Source organism: Cherax quadricarinatus, chromosome 65 (genome assembly GCF_038502225.1).
Source record: "Cherax quadricarinatus isolate ZL_2023a chromosome 65, ASM3850222v1, whole genome shotgun sequence".
Taxonomy (NCBI): domain Eukaryota; kingdom Metazoa; phylum Arthropoda; class Malacostraca; order Decapoda; family Parastacidae; genus Cherax; species Cherax quadricarinatus.
The window spans coordinates 13,805,222-13,822,980 of record NC_091356.1 but is presented as its reverse complement, the minus strand read 5'-3'; the positions used below and the strand labels follow the sequence as shown (position 1 = coordinate 13,822,980).

The 17,759-nt window shown below is 40.2% G+C and overlaps 1 protein-coding gene across 7 annotated transcripts in view; it reads left to right on the top strand.

Moving 5' to 3' along the window:
- LOC128700546 (protein hsr-9) overlaps nt 1-17,759 on the top strand; it is a 331,945-nt gene that overhangs the window by 283,217 nt on the left and 30,969 nt on the right. For all 7 annotated transcript variants that reach the window (XM_053793809.2, XM_070098961.1, XM_070098962.1 and 4 more), the window contains 3 exons: nt 10,078-10,242; nt 10,741-10,893; nt 17,260-17,400. In XM_053793809.2, the coding sequence (XP_053649784.1) occupies nt 10,078-10,242; nt 10,741-10,893; nt 17,260-17,400 (459 nt within the window). The remainder of the gene's footprint in view (nt 1-10,077; nt 10,243-10,740; nt 10,894-17,259; nt 17,401-17,759) is intronic.

The following is a 17,759-nucleotide window of genomic DNA, read 5'->3' as shown; positions in this document are numbered from 1 at the left end:
GTGAAGCTTGGGTGGTAAATGCAGCAGCGAGGAGACGGTTGGAGGCAGTGGAGATGTCCTGTTTAAGGGCAATGTGTGGTGTAAATATTATGCAGAAAATTCGGAGTGTGGAAATTAGGAGAAGGTGTGGAGTTAATAAAAGTATTAGTCAGAGGGCAGAAGAGGGATTGTTGAGGTGGTTTGGTCATTTAGAGAGAATGGATCAAAGTAGAATGACATGGAAAGCATATAAATCTATAGGGGAAGGAAGGCGGGGTAGGGGTCGTCCTCGAAAGGGTTGGAGAGAGAGGGGGTAAAGGAGGTTTTGTGGGTAAGGGGCTTGGACTTCCAGCAAGCGTGCGTGAGCGTGTTAGATAGGAGTGAATGGAGACGAATGGTACTTGGGACCTGACGATCTGTTGGAGTGTGAGCAGGGTAATATTTAGTGAAGGGATTCAGGGAAACCGGTTATTTTCATATAGTCGGACTTGAGTCCTGGAAATGGGAAGTACAATGCCTGCACTTTAAAGGAGGGGTTTGGGATATTGGCAGTTTGGAGGGATATGTTGTGTATCTTTATATGTGTATGCTTCTAGACTGTTGTATTCTGAGCACCTCTGCAAAAACAGTGATAATGTGCGAGTGTGGTGAAAGTGTTGAATGATGATGAAAGTATTTTCTTTTTGGGGATTTTCTTTCTTTTTTGGGTCACCCTGCCTCGGTGGGAGACGGCCGACTTGTTGAAAAAAAAAAAATAAAATAAAATAAAAAAAAAAAATGTGAAGAAACATGAGATAGTTTACAGTGAAGTTTTGGACTGAGCAACAGCTGTGGGGAGACTGACGCACATGTTCTGGTAGGTTGTGTGTGTTGGGTCGAGTGCCGAGCAAACGGTCAACTACCAAGTGATTTTTTTTACTGGGCAAAGCATTTGAGTACCAAATTGTTCAAGTATGGAACTGTTAGAGTACTGAGGTTCCTCTGTATTTTATATCCTAATGTTATTTTCACACATACTTTGAGTAAAATATTGTTGAAGTTAGAAAGATAAATTGGTCATCGGTAAATGTTATGGCTTTTAATGATGGCTATTGAATGAATGATGGCAAATGAGGTTCATTTAATTTTTTAGTCACCCTACCTTGGAGGAGATGGTCATTGGTTAAAAAAGAAAAGTGTAAATAGGTAGACACATGAACCATGTCTGTGAGGGCTTGTCTCTGGAGTATAATAAAAGAATTGTTAAGAATGTTTAAACAGTTTGGAAACCTTGATTCTTTTAGTTTTTCAGTTTGGGTAAGGGGGAAGATTGAAGGCTGAATGCAGTGCAATGATTGATACATACAGGAACCTCACAACTTATAAAAAAAAAGCAGGAGCACAACATATATGTACATTGTCTGCATAAAAAACACTAGTGCTATGAATGGTTTTGTACCATGGTTCAGAGCTTGCAAAATGAATTACAGTACACTTAAAAGTGGGTCACTTATGTTCTTACCTATATGTTGTTGTAGGGGTTGAGCCCTAGCTTCTGCCCCCTCCTCACAACTTGCCACATGTCAGATTCTCTCCCTCTTAGCCTTGTGGGCTCTATCATACCTGCTCTTAAATGAATAAAAAGAATTATATATTCTTCCTTCTTCTTACAACAAACTGGCCATATCCTACCGAGGCAGGGTGGCCCAAAAAGAAAAAGTTTCTCTTTTTAATTTTAGTAATGTACACAGGAGAAGGGGTTACTAGTCCCTTGCTCCCGGCATTTTAGTCGCCTCTTACAACACGCATGGCTTATGGAGGAAGAATTCTGCTCCACTTCCCCATGGAAATAAGAAGAAATAAACAAGAACAAGAACTAATAAAAAAAAGAAAACCCAGGGGGGTGTGTGTACATGCATGTGTAGTGTGACCTAAGTGTAAGTAGAAGTAGCAAGATGTACCTGAAATCCTGCATGTTTATGAGACAGGAAAAAGACACCAGCAATCCTGCCATCATGTAAAGCAAGTACAGGCCTTCATTTTACACTCACTTGGCAGGACAGTAGTACCTCCCTGGGTGATTGCTGTCTACGAACCTACTACTTACAAAATTATATATACATATATGTATTTTTTCCAACACATCAGCTGTCTCCCACCGAGGCAGGGTGACCCAAGAAACGAAACACTTTCACCATCATTCATGCATAATCACTGTCTTTGCAGAGGCACACAGTTATGACAGTTTAGATGTCATTCCAAACAGCCAATATCCCAAATCCCTCCTTTAAAGTTCAAGCACTGTACTTCCCACCTCCAGGACTTAAGTCCGGCTAACCGGTGTCCTAGTTCCCTTCACAAAATATTACATTGTGCTCACACTCCAAGAGCTCGTCAAGTCTCCATTCTCTCCTATCTAACACGCTCACACATGCCTGCTGCATGTTCAAAGCCCTTGCACACAAAACCTCTTTTACTCCCTCCCTCCATCCTTTTCTAGGATGACCCTTGCCCATCCACTACAGATTCGTACACCCTCCAGGTCATCCTATTTTGCTCTATCCTCTCTAAATGACCAAACCACTTCAACAGCTTCTGTTCAGCCCTCTTAACCCCTTGACGGTCGCAACCCCCAATGCTGAGGTGTCTCCTGGCGTTGCCAAATTTCAAAAAAAAAAAAAAAAAAAAAAAACCTTATGAAATGATGGAGAATCGTTTCTTGATTGTAATGACACCAAAAGAATGAAATTTGATGGAAAACCGACAGAATTACGCTCTTGCGAAGTTAGCGACCTCGGCGGTATTTACAAATTGGCGATTTTGCCCACTTTGAGCCCTATTTCCAGCTAATTCCATTGTTCCGGTCGACCAAACTCATAGCTATTTCTTTAGAACTCCGTTTTTTCTATCAATTGAGTACAAGAAACTGCCCATTTACTGATTTCAACTACCCAATAACGTGGTCAGAAATTTGCAACTTGGCCAATTTCACGAAAATTAAAAAATATGACAATTTCAAAATAAGGTTCAGAATGAACAATGCAGACATTCCTGGCTCTAAAATAACATTTTCTTTGTTCATCAGTCACATATGCAGGCCCCTCTGATATTACTTTTGCTTTCTATTTTGAATTTTTATTCAAACAAAAAATAGAAGATTTACTGTCATGCAGACTACTGCAATACTGTAATAATTGTACAGATAATGTCAACCCATTCATGACTGCATATTAGAATGGCTAGTTGGACATTTATTGGACAATGACATCATTTTACTTTTGAACATCGGCAAAAATCAAACATTTCCCCTACTTTGAGCTCCACTTCCAGGTTCTTTTTATAGTAAAATCAATCAAAATCACCTCTATTTATATAACATGTTTTCCATTCTATCAAATGAGACCAAGAAAATGAGAATACAACCATAAATACTACACGAAAATAGACCATAAAGTCGGCATTTTAATTAAAAATAACGGTCGGAGTTTTTTTCTCATTATGCAATGCATGCTGCAGGATTTTTTTTATATGGTGCACACTGACCACACAGACCCATTCTCTCACATGTGGGCCTACCAGCTTTCTCCTGCTTGATTTGAAGCCTCTGTAATTTCTTTTATTTTTTTTTCAACAAGTCGGTCATCTCCCACCGAGGCAGGGTGACCCAAAAAAGAAAGAAAATCCCCAAAAAGAAAATACTTTCATCATCATTCAACACTTTCACCACACTCACACATTATCACTGCTTTTGCAGAGGTGCTCAGAATACAACAGCTTAGAAGCATATACGTATAAAGATACACAACATATCCCTCCAAACTGCCAATATCCCAAACCCCTCCTTTAAAGTGCAGGCATTGTACTTTCCATTTCCAGGACTCAAGTCCGACTATATGAAAATAACCGGTTTCCCTAAATTATTATTTTTTATTATCACACTGGCCGATTCCCACCAAGGCAGGGTGGCCCGAAAAAGAAAAACTTTCACCATCATTCACTCCATCACTGTCTTGCCAGAAGGGTGCTTTACACTACAGTTTTTAAACTGCAACATTAACACCCCTCCTTCAGAGTGCAGGCACTGTGCTTCCCATCTCCAGGACTCAAGTCCGGCCTGCCGGTTTCCCTGAACCCCTTCATAAATGTTACTTTGCTCACACTCCAACAGCACGTCAAGTATTAAAAACCATTTGTCTCCATTCACTCCTATCAAACACGCTCACGCATGCCTGCTGGAAGTCCAAGCCCCTCGCACACAAAACCTCCTTTACCCCCTCCCTCCAACCTTTCCTAGGCCGACCCCTACCCCGCCTTCCTTCCACTACAGACTGATACACTCTTGAAGTTATTCTGTTTCGCTCCATTCTCTCCACATGTCCGAACCACCTCAACAACCCTTCCTCAGCCCTCTGGGCAACAGTTTTGGTAATCCCGCACCTCCTCCTAACTTCCAAACTACGAATTCTCTGCATTATATTCACACCACACATTGCTCTCAGACATGACATCTCCACTGCCTCCAGCCTTCTCCTCGCTGCAACATTCATCACGCATGCTTCACACCCATATAAGAGCGTTGGTAAAACTATACTCTCATACATTCCCCTCTTTGCCTTCAAGGACAAAGTTCTTTGTCTCCACAGACTCCTAAGTGCACCACTCACCCTTTTCCCCTCGTCAATTCTATGATTCACCTCATCTTTCATAGACCCATCCGCTGACACGTCCATTCCCAAATATCTGAATACATTCACCTCCTCCATACTCTCTCCCTCCAATCTGATATCCAATCTTTCATCACCTAATCTTTTTGTTACCCTCATAACCTTACTCTTTCCTGTATTTACTTTCAATTTTCTTCTTTTGTACACCCTACCAAATTCATCCACCAATCTCTGCAACTTCTCTTCAGAATCTCCCAAGAGCACAGTGTCATCAGCAAAGAGCAACTGTGACAACTCCCACTTTATGTGGGATTCTTTATCTTTTAACTCCATGCCTCTTGCCAAGACCCTCGCATTTACTTCTCTTACAACCCCATCTATAAATATATTAAACAACCACGGTGACATCACACATCCTTGTCTAAGGCCTACTTTTACTGGGAAATAATTTCCCTCTTTCCTACATACTCTAACTTGAGCCTCACTATCCTCGTAAAAACTCTTCACTGCTTTCAGTAACCTACCTCCTACACCATACACTTGCAACATCTGCCACATTGCCCCCCTATCCACCCTGTCATACGCCTTTTCCAAATCCATAAATGCCACAAAGACCTCTTTAGCCTTATCTAAATACTGTTCACTTATATGTTTCACTGTAAACACCTGGTCCACACACCCCCTACCTTTCCTAAAGCCTCCTTGTTCATCTGCTATCCTATTCTCCGTCTTACTGTTAATTCTTTCAATAATAACTCTACCATACACTTTGCCAGGTATACTCAACAGACTTATCCCCCTATAATTTTTGCACTCTCTTGTCCCCTTTGCCTTTATACAAAGGAACTATGCATGCTCTCTGCCAATCCCTAGGTACCTTACCCTCTTCCATACATTTATTAAATAATAGCACCAACCACTCCAAAACTATATCCCCACCTGCTTTTAACATTTCTATCTTTTTACACAGGGTTTGACAAGGTTAAGGATCCCTATCTTTATTGACAGCTATATTACAGGTTAAGGATTCCTAACTTTATTGGCAAGCTAAGAGCTGTTACCTACATCAGCTCATTTGAAAGCATTTTTATTGTTATGAGACATACAAGTACGGGACAGGATGAAGTTGGAGCCATCTGTGGGCCAGCATTTTCATTTGATCAACTGACTTTATCTCGTTGACATCATTATGCTGTACAAATGTGTTCCATCCTCGAGTCATCCTGGGTATGTATGATCTCAGATGGAGTGATGTTCTGGAGAAGGGTACAGCCAGAGTGAAGTTGCTGCTTTCTGCCCATCTTGTGGCATAAAAGCTTGTTTCACGCTGTCCTCGAAGTGGATCCAAGTGTGGTATTTTGACAATATTGGCCTTGTACATAACAGTAAGGCCACCCACATCCCTCCTATGTTGAAGGCTCTGCTGAAATGACAGATCTATCCAGGATGGGTCCAGGCGAGAGATGAGGCGTCTTGCTCTGTTCTCTACTCTGTCAAGCAGTCGCAGATGAGAGGGGGGGCAGGCAAACCAAGAAAGTGGAGCATACTCAAGGTGTGAGCGTACTTGTGCCTCGTACAGGATCTTGCAACCCCTACTGTCAAGCAGATGCGAGATACGGCGAAGTGCTGTAAGCTTCCTGGCTGCCTTGTTTGCAAGATTTACAACATGGTTCTTCATGGTTAGTTTGGAGTCAAATTTCACCCCAAGGATATCAACTTCTTCCCCAGGTGCCAACATCGTCCCATTCATCCTTACTACTGCACCAGCATTACCATCATGGTGCCTAGAGACGATCATCATTTGCATTTTCTCAGGTGCAGATGTTACTTGCCATCTATTTCCCCAAGCTGATATAGCTCTCAGCTGGTGATTGATGTAGCTTAGAGCAGCTGGCATTTCTTCTCTTGGATAAGTGAATGTCAGTGTATAGTCGTCTGCATATGCATGTGATTCTGGGATGAGATGAAGGTCGTTGAAGTAGACATTCCATAACAGTGGACCCAGCACGCTTCCTTGTGGAACGCTTGCCATCAATCCCATCAATCCCGGCTGCCTTACCCCCTTTCATTTTACCTACTGCCTCACGAACTTCCCCCACACTCACAACTGGCTCTTCCTCACTCCTACAAGATGTTGTTCCTCCTTGCCCTATACATGAAATCACAGCTTCCCTATCTTCATCAACATTTAACAATTCCTCAAAATATTCCCTCCATCTTCCCAATACCTCTAACTCTCCATTTAATAACTCTCCTCTCCTATTTTTAACTGACAAATCCATTTGTTCTCTAGGCTTTCTTAACTTGTTAATCTCACTCCAAAACTTTTTCTTATTTTCAACAAAATTTGTTGATAACATCTCACCCACTCTCTCATTTGCTCTCTTTTTACATTGCTTCACCACTCTCTTGACCTCTCTCTTTTTCTCCATATACTCTTCCCTCCTTGCATCACTTCTACTTTGTAAAAACTTCTCATATGCTAACTTTTTCTCCCTTAGTACTCTCTTCACATCATCATTCCACCAATCGCTCCTCTTCCCTCCCGCACCCACTTTCCTGTAACCACAGACTTCTGCTGAACACTCTAACACTACATTTTTAAACCTTCACTAAATATTACCCTGCTCACACTCCAACAGATCGTCAGGTCCCAAGTATCATTCATCTCCATTCACTCCTATCTAACACGCTCATGCACGCTTGCTGGAAGTCGAAGCCCCTCGCCCACAAAACCTCCTTTACCCCCTCTTTCCAACCCTTTCGAGGATGACCCCTACCCCTCTTTCCTTCCCCTATAGATTTATATGCTTTCCATGTCATTCTACTTTGATCCATTCTCTCTAAATGACCAAACCACCTCAACAACCCCTCTTCTGCCCTCTGACTAATGCTTTTATTAACTCCACACCTTCTCCTGGTTTCCACACTCCGAATTTTCTGCATAATATTTACACCACACATTGCCCTTAGACAATGAATTTGTGAGTACATGTATATATATGTCAAACACGGTGGCTCCTAAGACGTATATATATGGCCGAAACAGTCAAAGGGTTAATAATACTTTAGTAACTCCACACCTCTTAATTTCCACATACAAATTCTCTGCATAATATTTATACCACACATTGCCCTTAGACACATCTCCAGTGCCTCCAGCCACCTTCTTGCTGCCACATTTACAACCTATGCTTCACACCCATATAAGAGTGTTGGTACCACTATACTCTTATACATTCCTTTCTTTGCCTCCATGGATAACGTTCGTTGTCTCCACAGATACCTCAACACACCACTCACCTTTTTTCCTTCATCAGTTCTATGGTTTACCTCATCCTTCCTAAACCCATCTGCTGACAAGTCAACTCCCAAATACAGTGGACCCCCGCCTTACGATATTAATCTGTTCCTGAGAGCTCATTGTAAGCCGAAATTATTGTTAGCCGAATTAATTTCCCCCATAAGAAATAATGGAAATCAAATTAATCCATTCCTGACACCCAAAAGTATAAAAATTTTTTTTTTTTACCACATGAAATATTAATTTTAATACACACAAACTGAAGAAGACATGCACAATTGCTACTCTACTAAGAATAGAATACATGACACTTACCTTTATTGAAGATCTGGTGGTGATTGATGGGATGGGAGGAGGGGAGAGTGTGGAAGTTATTATTTAGAAGGGGAATCCCCTTCCATTAGGACTTGAGGTAGCAAGTCCTTTTCTGGGGTTACTTCCCTTCTTTTAATGCCACTAGGACCAGCTTGAGAGTCACTGGACCTCTGTCGCACAACAAATCTGTCCATAGAGCTCTGTACCTCCCGTTCCTTCCTAAAATGGGCCATAACATTGTCATTGTAAAGGTTGCCTACACGGCTTGCAGTAGCTGTGTCAGGGTGATTTTCATCCATAAAGGTTTGCAGTTCAACCCACTTTGCACACATTTCCTTAATCTCTTTTTTCAATTCCATACTAATTCTCACCCTTTTTACCACAGGGATGGCACTAGAAGCTTTCTTAGCATCCATGGTGACTTATTTTGCAGTTACAAGCACTAAAAACACTGGGATAATGTGAAATGTACAGAATGTATGCGTAGATGCGACCGCACTGACTGGCTTGTAAACACTGGTGCTGAGGCCACACATGGGATGCATCCCGGACGAATCATGTAAGGCTAGTTTTTTATCGTGAGGCGAGGCAAAATTTTTGCGTTCAAATGCTTCGTATGGCGGATTTAACATTACCGCGATGCGTTCGTAAGGCGGGGGTCCACTGTATCTGAAAACATTCACTTCTTTCATACTCCCTCCCTCCAATGTGATATCCAATTTTTCTTTATCTAAATCCTTTGATACCCTCATCACCTTACTCTTATCTATGTTCACTTTCAACTTTCTACCTTTACAAACCCTCCCAAACTCGTCCACTAACCTTTGCACCTTTTCTTTAGAATCCCCCAAAAGCACAGTATCATCAGCAAAAAGTGATTGTGTCAACTCCCATTTTGTATTTGATTCCCTATAATTTAATCCTGCCCTTCTCCCCAACACCCTAGCATTTACTTCTTTTACAACCCCATCTATAAATATGTTAAACCACCATGGTGATACTACACATCCCTGTCTAAGACCTACTTTTACTGAGAAGTAATCTCCTTCTCTCCTGCTTACCCTAACCTGAGCCTCACTATCCTTATAAAAACTCCTTTCAGCATTTAGTATCTTATTACCTATTCCATACACTTGCAATATCCCCTATAATTTTTACAGTCTCTTTTGTCCCCCTTTCCTTCATATAAAGGAATGATACACACTCTCTGCCAATCCCTAGGTACCTTCCCCTCTATTATGAATTTATTCAGCAAAAATACCAACCACTTCCACATTTTTAACATTTCTGTCATTATCCCATCAGTTCCAGCTCCTTTACCCTCTTTCATTCTATGTAATGCCTCTTGCACCTCTCCCACACTTACATCCTGCTCTTCTTCACTCCTAAAATATGTTATACCTCCCTGGCCAGTGCATGAAATTACTGCCTCTCTTTCTTCATAAACATTTAAAAGTTCCTCAAAATATTCGTGCCATCTACCCAGTACGTACCTCCAGCTCCCCATCTACTAACTCCCCTACTCTGTTTTTAACTGACAAATCCAATTGTACCCTAGGCTTTCTTAACCTGTTTATCGTTTTCCCCTGATAAATTACACACGTGCAACCATTCATCCATATCTTTTTTCTCCTATCTCTTCCTAATACCCTCCTCCTGCTTTGCTATTTTATTCTATTCTAATTACTCTTCCTCCTTCCAGTCATTACCAACCTAAGACCAACAAAAAGTGAATGAAATCTGGCCACATTTCCCACTATAAAGAGTTATTTATAAGTTTTATGTAGATTTGGTGATATCTGATGTTTATCCTAGGATTTACTTTATTCCCCATAGATCTCAATTTTCCCTGTGGGTAGCAATGATGGAGGCTCTAAGAGGTCTGATGGTAGCCGAGAATCCACCCCTGTGATGAGGGACCAGACTCCTCCCTCTCTTCCCTCTAGTATTGTTCCATCCACCACTAAAGCTAGTTTAGAAGCACCATCAGCTTTAGCAAAGGTAAAGAACAATTTGACAGTATACTTATATTACAGGAAGTTTTGTTCTGACATATATTATTTATGTACTGTTTACTATGGTAATATAAAGAATATTTAAAATTAGAAAGTCTTATATTGACAAAGGTGTTTACCTGGAGAGGGTTTTGGGGGTCAACACCCCCGTGGCTTGATGTACTTTTTTTTTTTTTTAATTTTTTACTTAATTCTTTTTAATATACAACAGAGTTTTGTCAGATATATTGAGAGATTTGTTTCATCAATGCTCATTCAGTATTGCTTGTGATCTTATTATTTACAAAAAGATCACATTATTTTAGATAATGCATTACACTATTTAAATTTTACCACACATCTTGAAAGACAAATATTTTGTATGCTTATTAAGTTTGATTTTGTCTGGAATTTTTTTTTTGATAAGTGATATATCTGTATTTAATTTTACTACAGTACTCTGTTTACTTGAAAGTGTATAAATCAATTGTTCTTACTAATACAGCTACTACTGGAATCCCGGGCTAGTGCATCCAGTGGCACTTTAGTCAAGGGTGTGAGTGAGAGTGCTTCAAACTCTCAGTACCTGACACTTTCTGCACTTCTCTCTGGCGGATCCACCACAACTGTCAAAGACAAGTCTGCAGCACACTCCCAAGTAAGTAACCAAAGAAATTATTGTTACAAATACAATGGAACCTCGGCTTATGAACGCCCCACCATGTGAATTTTTCAGGATACGAACTTTTTCAGTTGATTTTTTGCTTCTAGATACGAACAAAATTTCAGGATGCGAACTTCCTCCTTGAGGGAGGTTCCTTAAATAAATAAATAAATAAAATATTTATTTCTTTCCAAAGGTTACAATATGTGGTTTACACATCATAATATGGTTGGAGCAAAGAAAACCACTATCATGCCGAGGCATTTCGGTCAGACTTAACTTAATACTAATAGACTACTTAAGTCTAGACAGTTGAAAAGTGTACTAGTAGAGGCTACCAGTGTTTTGCTGATGGTGGCGGCAACTACTGGCAGCCTTTTGAAGTTTCTCTTTACTGTTATTATTATTATTGTCACAGACAATATGGTCACAGACCGGGCCGCGGGGGCGTTGACCCCCGGAACTCTCTCCAGGTAAACTCCAGGTAATAATAATAATTATTATTATTATTATTAGTAGTAGTAGTAGTAGTACATACTGTACTTGGTGAGGGGCTCTTGATCTAGGGAATTGGATCTGTGCTCCAGGTCCCTAAATTTATAATAATAATGATAATAATTATAATACGTAAGTACTAATAATAATGACAATAATACATTATAACGTATAATATAATAATAACAATATAATACTATATAATTATAATAAAATAATAATATATAATAATACATAATAGTATAATAATAATAATTATAATAATAATACTATGTACGTACTGCGTATAATTTAGTTTGACAACACCACCACAATGCTCACCAGTGCACATGTGCTTACGGAGCTACTCTCGCGATGCAAGGAATTCTCATGATTTCCTTACGTTTCGTGCAGTTAATTTGCCAGATTTCTTTCTTCTAACCATGGGGCCTAAGAAAGCAAGTGCTTTGGACAGTGCCAAGAAGAAAAAGAGGATGATTTGCATGGAATTAAAGCAAGAAATCATTGATAGGCACAGACTAGGTACGAGGGTTGAGGACTTGGCGAATGAGTACAAGCGTAGCCCCTCTACTATATGTACAGTACTAAAGCAGAAGGAGTCTATAAAGGCTATAGCATCAGCAAAGGGCATCACAGTAATTTTTAAGCAGCAGACCTTTGTCAATGAAAAGATAGAAAAGCTGCTGTTGACATGGTTGGCAGAGAAACAGCTCACAGGAGATACGTAGTGTAGTAAGATAAACATAAAAATTGTACATAGCAATTCTTAAGAAAAATGTGAACTCCTGACAGGATATGCCGCTCGGGATTTCTTCTCCAAGGTATGTAAATGTTGTATGTACACGAGATCTAATTCAGTTAACCTCACAAACTCTATTTTCTCTTATAACACCTCTGATGTTTTCATAGCGAGAATGTGCGACAACTTTTGCGACCACAATCCTCCCTCTGCTGTCCACATAATGACATATTTTATACATTCTAGAGTGTATATCAGGTTTCTGTGTTATTTATATTGTTTATTATGTCATATTAGATGAATTTTGACAGATAAATAAAGGTTATTTTGCCATGCCTCCTGAGAACAGGAATTCAGCTGGAACAAATTACAGTAATTGCATTTCAGTTAATGTAAATGAGGAAAATTGATCCAGCATACGAATAAATCGGGATACGAACAAGTCCACAAAATGGATTAAATTCGTAAGCCAAGGTTCCACTGTATTATTATAATAATTTTTTTGATGCACCATCCATCTCCTACCAAGGTAGGGTGACTCAAAAGAAGAAACACAATTTTTTTTAATGAATTAGCTGTATCCCACAGAGGCAGGGTGACCTAAAAAGAAAAACCAAAATTTTTCTTATTAAATTTAGTAATTTATGCAGGGGTTACTAGTCCCTTGCTCCTGGCATTTTAGTTGCCTTTTATGACACGCATGGCAGGAAATACAATTTTTTTTTTTTAACAAGTCGGCCGTCTCCCACCGAGGCAGGGTGACCCAAAAAGAAAGAAAATCCCTGGAAAGAAAATACTTAAATCATCATTCAACACTTTCACCTCACTCACACATAATCACTGTTTTTGCAGAGGTGCTCAGAACACAACAGTTTAGCAGCATATACATATAAAGATACACAACATATCCCTCCAAACTGCTAATATCCCGAAACCCCTCCTTTAGAGTGCAGGCATTGTACTTCCCATTTCCAGGACTCAAGTCTGGCTATATAAAAATAACTGGTTTCCCTGAATCCCTTCACTAAATATTTAGAAATACAGTTACCATCATTTATTCAGTAGCCCTTACCAGCTTTGCAGATATGTCAATTCAAATGGCCATTCAAATGTAATATCCCCATTCCCTTCAGAGTAGAGGCACTGTACTTCTCAGGTTCACAGAAAATAAATAAAATTAATGTATGCATGTGTTTAGGTAGATGGGTGGGTGGGGAGGGGTTTATTTGGAACTATGCAAAAGGTTATTAGTGCTTTCTCTTATCTTAGTGAAAGACATCCTTTTATTTTGTTAAGAAAGGAATGTTATGAAAATGAATTTGTAAATCTGCTGTTGCACATACGTATATTGTGAATGTGTATGATGTGTATAAACTTCTCACTACTGTAAATTCCAGAGCACCAGTATGTATAACATACATTAACGTTTTCACTATTGTAGCTTTCAGCACACCAATGTGTATGCCATATGTGAACATAGTTGCACTATGGTAACTTCCTGCACACCAATATGAATTTCTTTCTTTCTTTCAACAAACCGGCTGTATCCCACCTAGGCGGGGTGGCCCAAAAGGAAAAACGAAAGTTTCTTTTTTTACATTTAGTAATATATACAGGAGAAGGGGTTACTAGCCCCTTGCTCCCGGCATTTTAGTCACCTCTTACGACACGCATGGCTTACGGAGGAAGAATTCTGTTCCACTTCCCCATGGAGATAAGAGGAAATAAACAACAACAAGAACTAGAAAGAAAATAGAAGAAAACCCAGAGGGGTATGTATGTATATATATGCTTGTACATGTATGTGTAGTGTGACCTAAGTGTAAGTAGAAGTAGCAAGATGTACCTGAAACCTTGCATGTTCATGAGACAGAAAAATGGACACCAGCAATCCTACCATCATGTAAAACAATTACAGGCTTTCGTTTTACACTCACTTGGCAGGACGGTAGTACCTTCCTGGGTGGTTGCTGTCTACCAGCCTACTACCTTAACCAATATGTATGCTATATAAATGTGTTTTCATCCAAGAGGCTTGTATGCGCTTGTTAGCTAGGAATGGAGACAAGTGGGTCTTAGAATTTAGCATGCTGCTAGATTGTGAACAAGTTAGCATCTATGAAGGGATTTAGGGAAAAAACCAGTTAATCTGATTTGAGTTCTTGAAGTGGGAAATGCATTGCTTGCATTCTGAAGGAGGAGTGAGGATGTTGCAGTTTGCAGGGTTATCTGAAGGGAGATGGAAGCATACTTCTAGCACAGTCATGATTGAATGATGGTGAAAGTAGTTTTCTCTTAGTTGTGTCGCCCTGCCTAGGTGGGAGATGGCTGGTGTGGTTAAAAAAACACTCCCAAAGCACCATTATGTATGGCATACATAAATATTTATTCAATACAATAACTACAAAACACCAGTATGTTCAGTACAGTAACTACGAAACATCAGTATGTCGACTACAGTAACTACAAAACACCAGTATGTTCACTACAGTAACTTAAGTACATCACTCAGGGTGTCAGACAGAATTATCATGGATGTTTTCACTTTTATTTATTCCTGTTTGCTTTCACGTAATGCTTTCCCAGAAGGTAAAGATTTGGCGATATCTGATAGTCCTAAAATTTTGTAGCATATTCCTACCCATACAGTTGTAGGTATGTGTAGGTATTACTTAACATTTTTATAATACTTGTACAGTATTAAAAATTATTACATTTACCTTAAACATAATTTTTTCTACAATGCAAAATCGGAGTGCAACCACTTCTAGAATTGTGCCGTACTTAAGAGAGATTATTTTCACTGATGACAAGAAATTAGGAAAATATAACACAGTATGGTTCAGTGAGCAGATAAACATTAAATATTTATAGTATTATATTTGTTCATGATTAAAAGCAGGGGAAGTTATATGTTGGAGTGGTTGGTATTTTTGTTTAATAAATGTATGAAAGAGGGGAAGGTACCTAGGGATTGGCAGAGAGCATGTATAGTTCCTTTATATAGAGGGAAGGGGGACAGAAAAGATTGTAAAAATTATAAGGGAATAAGTTTACTGAGTATATCAGGTTAAGTGTATGGTAGGGTTATTATTGAAAGAATTAGAGGTAAGACAGAGCAGGACTGCCGATGAGCAAGGAGGCTTTAGAATGGGTAGGGGATGTGTAGATCAGGTGTTTACATTGAAGCATATATGTGTGAACAGTATGTAGATAAAGGTAGGGAAGTTTTCATTGGATTTATGGATTTAGAAAAGGCATATGGTAGAGTGAATAGGGGAGCAATGTGGCAGATGGTAGGTGGTAGATTCGCTGGTATAGCCCCCCAGCACAGGCCTTTTCCAAGAGGTGGCCCGGCCTTGGCTCCTTGTCGTGGGAGAGTCTCAGACCAATGTCTGCCATGAGAGGAGGTACAAGTACCTCCTCATCTTCTGGGACCAGGTTTCCCCAGGTCTAGCCCTGTTCCTCACGGGGCTTGGAGGGAGAAACTAAGCACGTTGGGCTGCCACAAACCCCACCCACACTGGGCTTCTCAAAGGGTGTGGCAGCTACATAGCAGCAGATGATGTCAGGTGCAAAGGCAGCAAGCACTACAGGATCTTTTTGGAGCTGAAGTCCAAGTGCTGGGGAAGCTCAAGAATGCCTCTTGCTGTGTGTGTTGCTGCTGCTACTGCTTCACTTGTCCGTTGAACTGTGTGAATGTGGCAGATGTTGCAAGTGTATGGAATAGGTAGTAAGTTACTAAATGCTGTAAAGTGTTTTTGTGAGGCAAGTGAGGCTCAGGCTAGGGTGTGTAGGAGAGAGGGAGATTACTTCTCAGTAAAAGTAGATCTTTGACAGGGATGTGTAATGTCACCATAGTTGTTTAACATATTTATAGATGGAGTTGTAAAAGAAGTAAATGCTAGGGTGTTGGGGAGAGGGGTGAGATTAAATTATGGGGAATCAAATACAAAAATGGGAGTTGACACAGTTACTTTTTACTGATGATACTGTGCTTTTGGGGGATTCTAAAGAAAAGTTACAAAGGTTAGAGGATGAGTTTGGGAGTGTGTGTAAAGGTAGAAAGTTGAAAGTGAACATGGATAAGAGTAAGGTGATAAGGGTATCAAACAATTTAAATAAAAAAAAATTGAATATCACATTGGAGGGAGGGAGTATGGAAGAAGTGAATGTTTTCAGATATTTGGGAGTTGACTTGTCAGCAGATGGGTTTATGAAGTATGAGGTTAACCATGGAATTGACGAAGGAAAAAAGGCGAGTGGTGTGTTGAGGCATTTGTGGAGACAACGTTATTCAAGGAGGCAAAGAAGGGAATGTACGAGAGTATAGTGATACCAACACTCTAATATGGGTGTGAAGCATGGGTTGTAAATGCTGCAGCAAGGAGGCGGCTGGAGGTAGTGGAGATGTGTGGCGTAAATATTATGCAGAGAATTCGTAGTGTGGAAATTAGGAGGAAGTGTGGAGTTACTGAAAGTATTAGTCAGAGGGCTGAAGAGGGGCTGTTGAGGTGGTTTAGTTATTTAGAGAATGGAACAAAGTAGAATGACGTAGAGAGAGTATAAATCTGTAGGGGAAGAAAGGTGGGGTAGGGATCCTCCCCGAAAAGGTTGGAGGGAGGGGGGTAAAGGAGGTTTTGTGGGCGAAAGGCTGGACTTCCAGCAAGCGTGCATGAGCGTGTTAGACAGGAGTGAATGGAGACAGATGGTTTTTGGGACCTGACGAGCAGTTGGAGTGTGAACAGGGTAATATTTTTTGAAGGGATTCAGGGAAACTGGTTAGCCGGACTCGAGTCCTGGAAATGGGAAGTGCAATGCCTGCTCTTTAAAGGAGGGGTTTGGGATAGTGGCAGTTTAGAGGGATGTCTAAGCTGGAATATCTGAGCACCTCTGGAAAGATAGTGATTATGTATGAGTGATGAATGATGAAAGTGTTTTCTTTTTGTCTTTTTTTCTTTTTGGGTCACCCTGCCTCAGTGGGAAACGGCCGACGTGTTAAAAAACAAAAATGGTCATAATTGTGACAACAAACTTTTCCAACCTCTTGGCTTTGAAGAACATGTCCATTGCTTCAAACAGATTCCTAATTTTAGAATAGAAATAACTTGGTTCTTTCTATACAGTCTGAAAGTCGGAGCAAGAAATCAAGCCATCAGCCGGAAGAGGGGAGTGGTAACCCTAAGTGTCAAGGATGCCACAAACAACGAGCACAGTTTGTGTGTGCTGGTTGTGGAAACCAGTGGTACTGCTCCAGGGAATGCCAGGTAATTATTAAATTTGCACTTGATTTAGTCAACTCTGGATATACCTTACCTCAGATGAGTCCCGAGAGTTTTTCTACTTCTGGAACTCAGCCATGGGCCAGGCTTGTCTGGCATTTGCTTGGTCAACCAGGCTGTTGCTGCTGGTGGCCCGCTGTTCCTGTTTACCAGGTGATCTGGCATCTGATGAACAGGAGATGCATTCCTCGAAAACTATGCTAATAAGGAATTTGGATTACTCAAGGTCACAAACTCACAGGTAAGCAAACCCTACTGATTGGTGTCTTAGTAAATGTTAATGTAATATGCTGATCCATTATTAAATACAGTGGAACCCCAGATTTGATACTTAATCCGTTCCA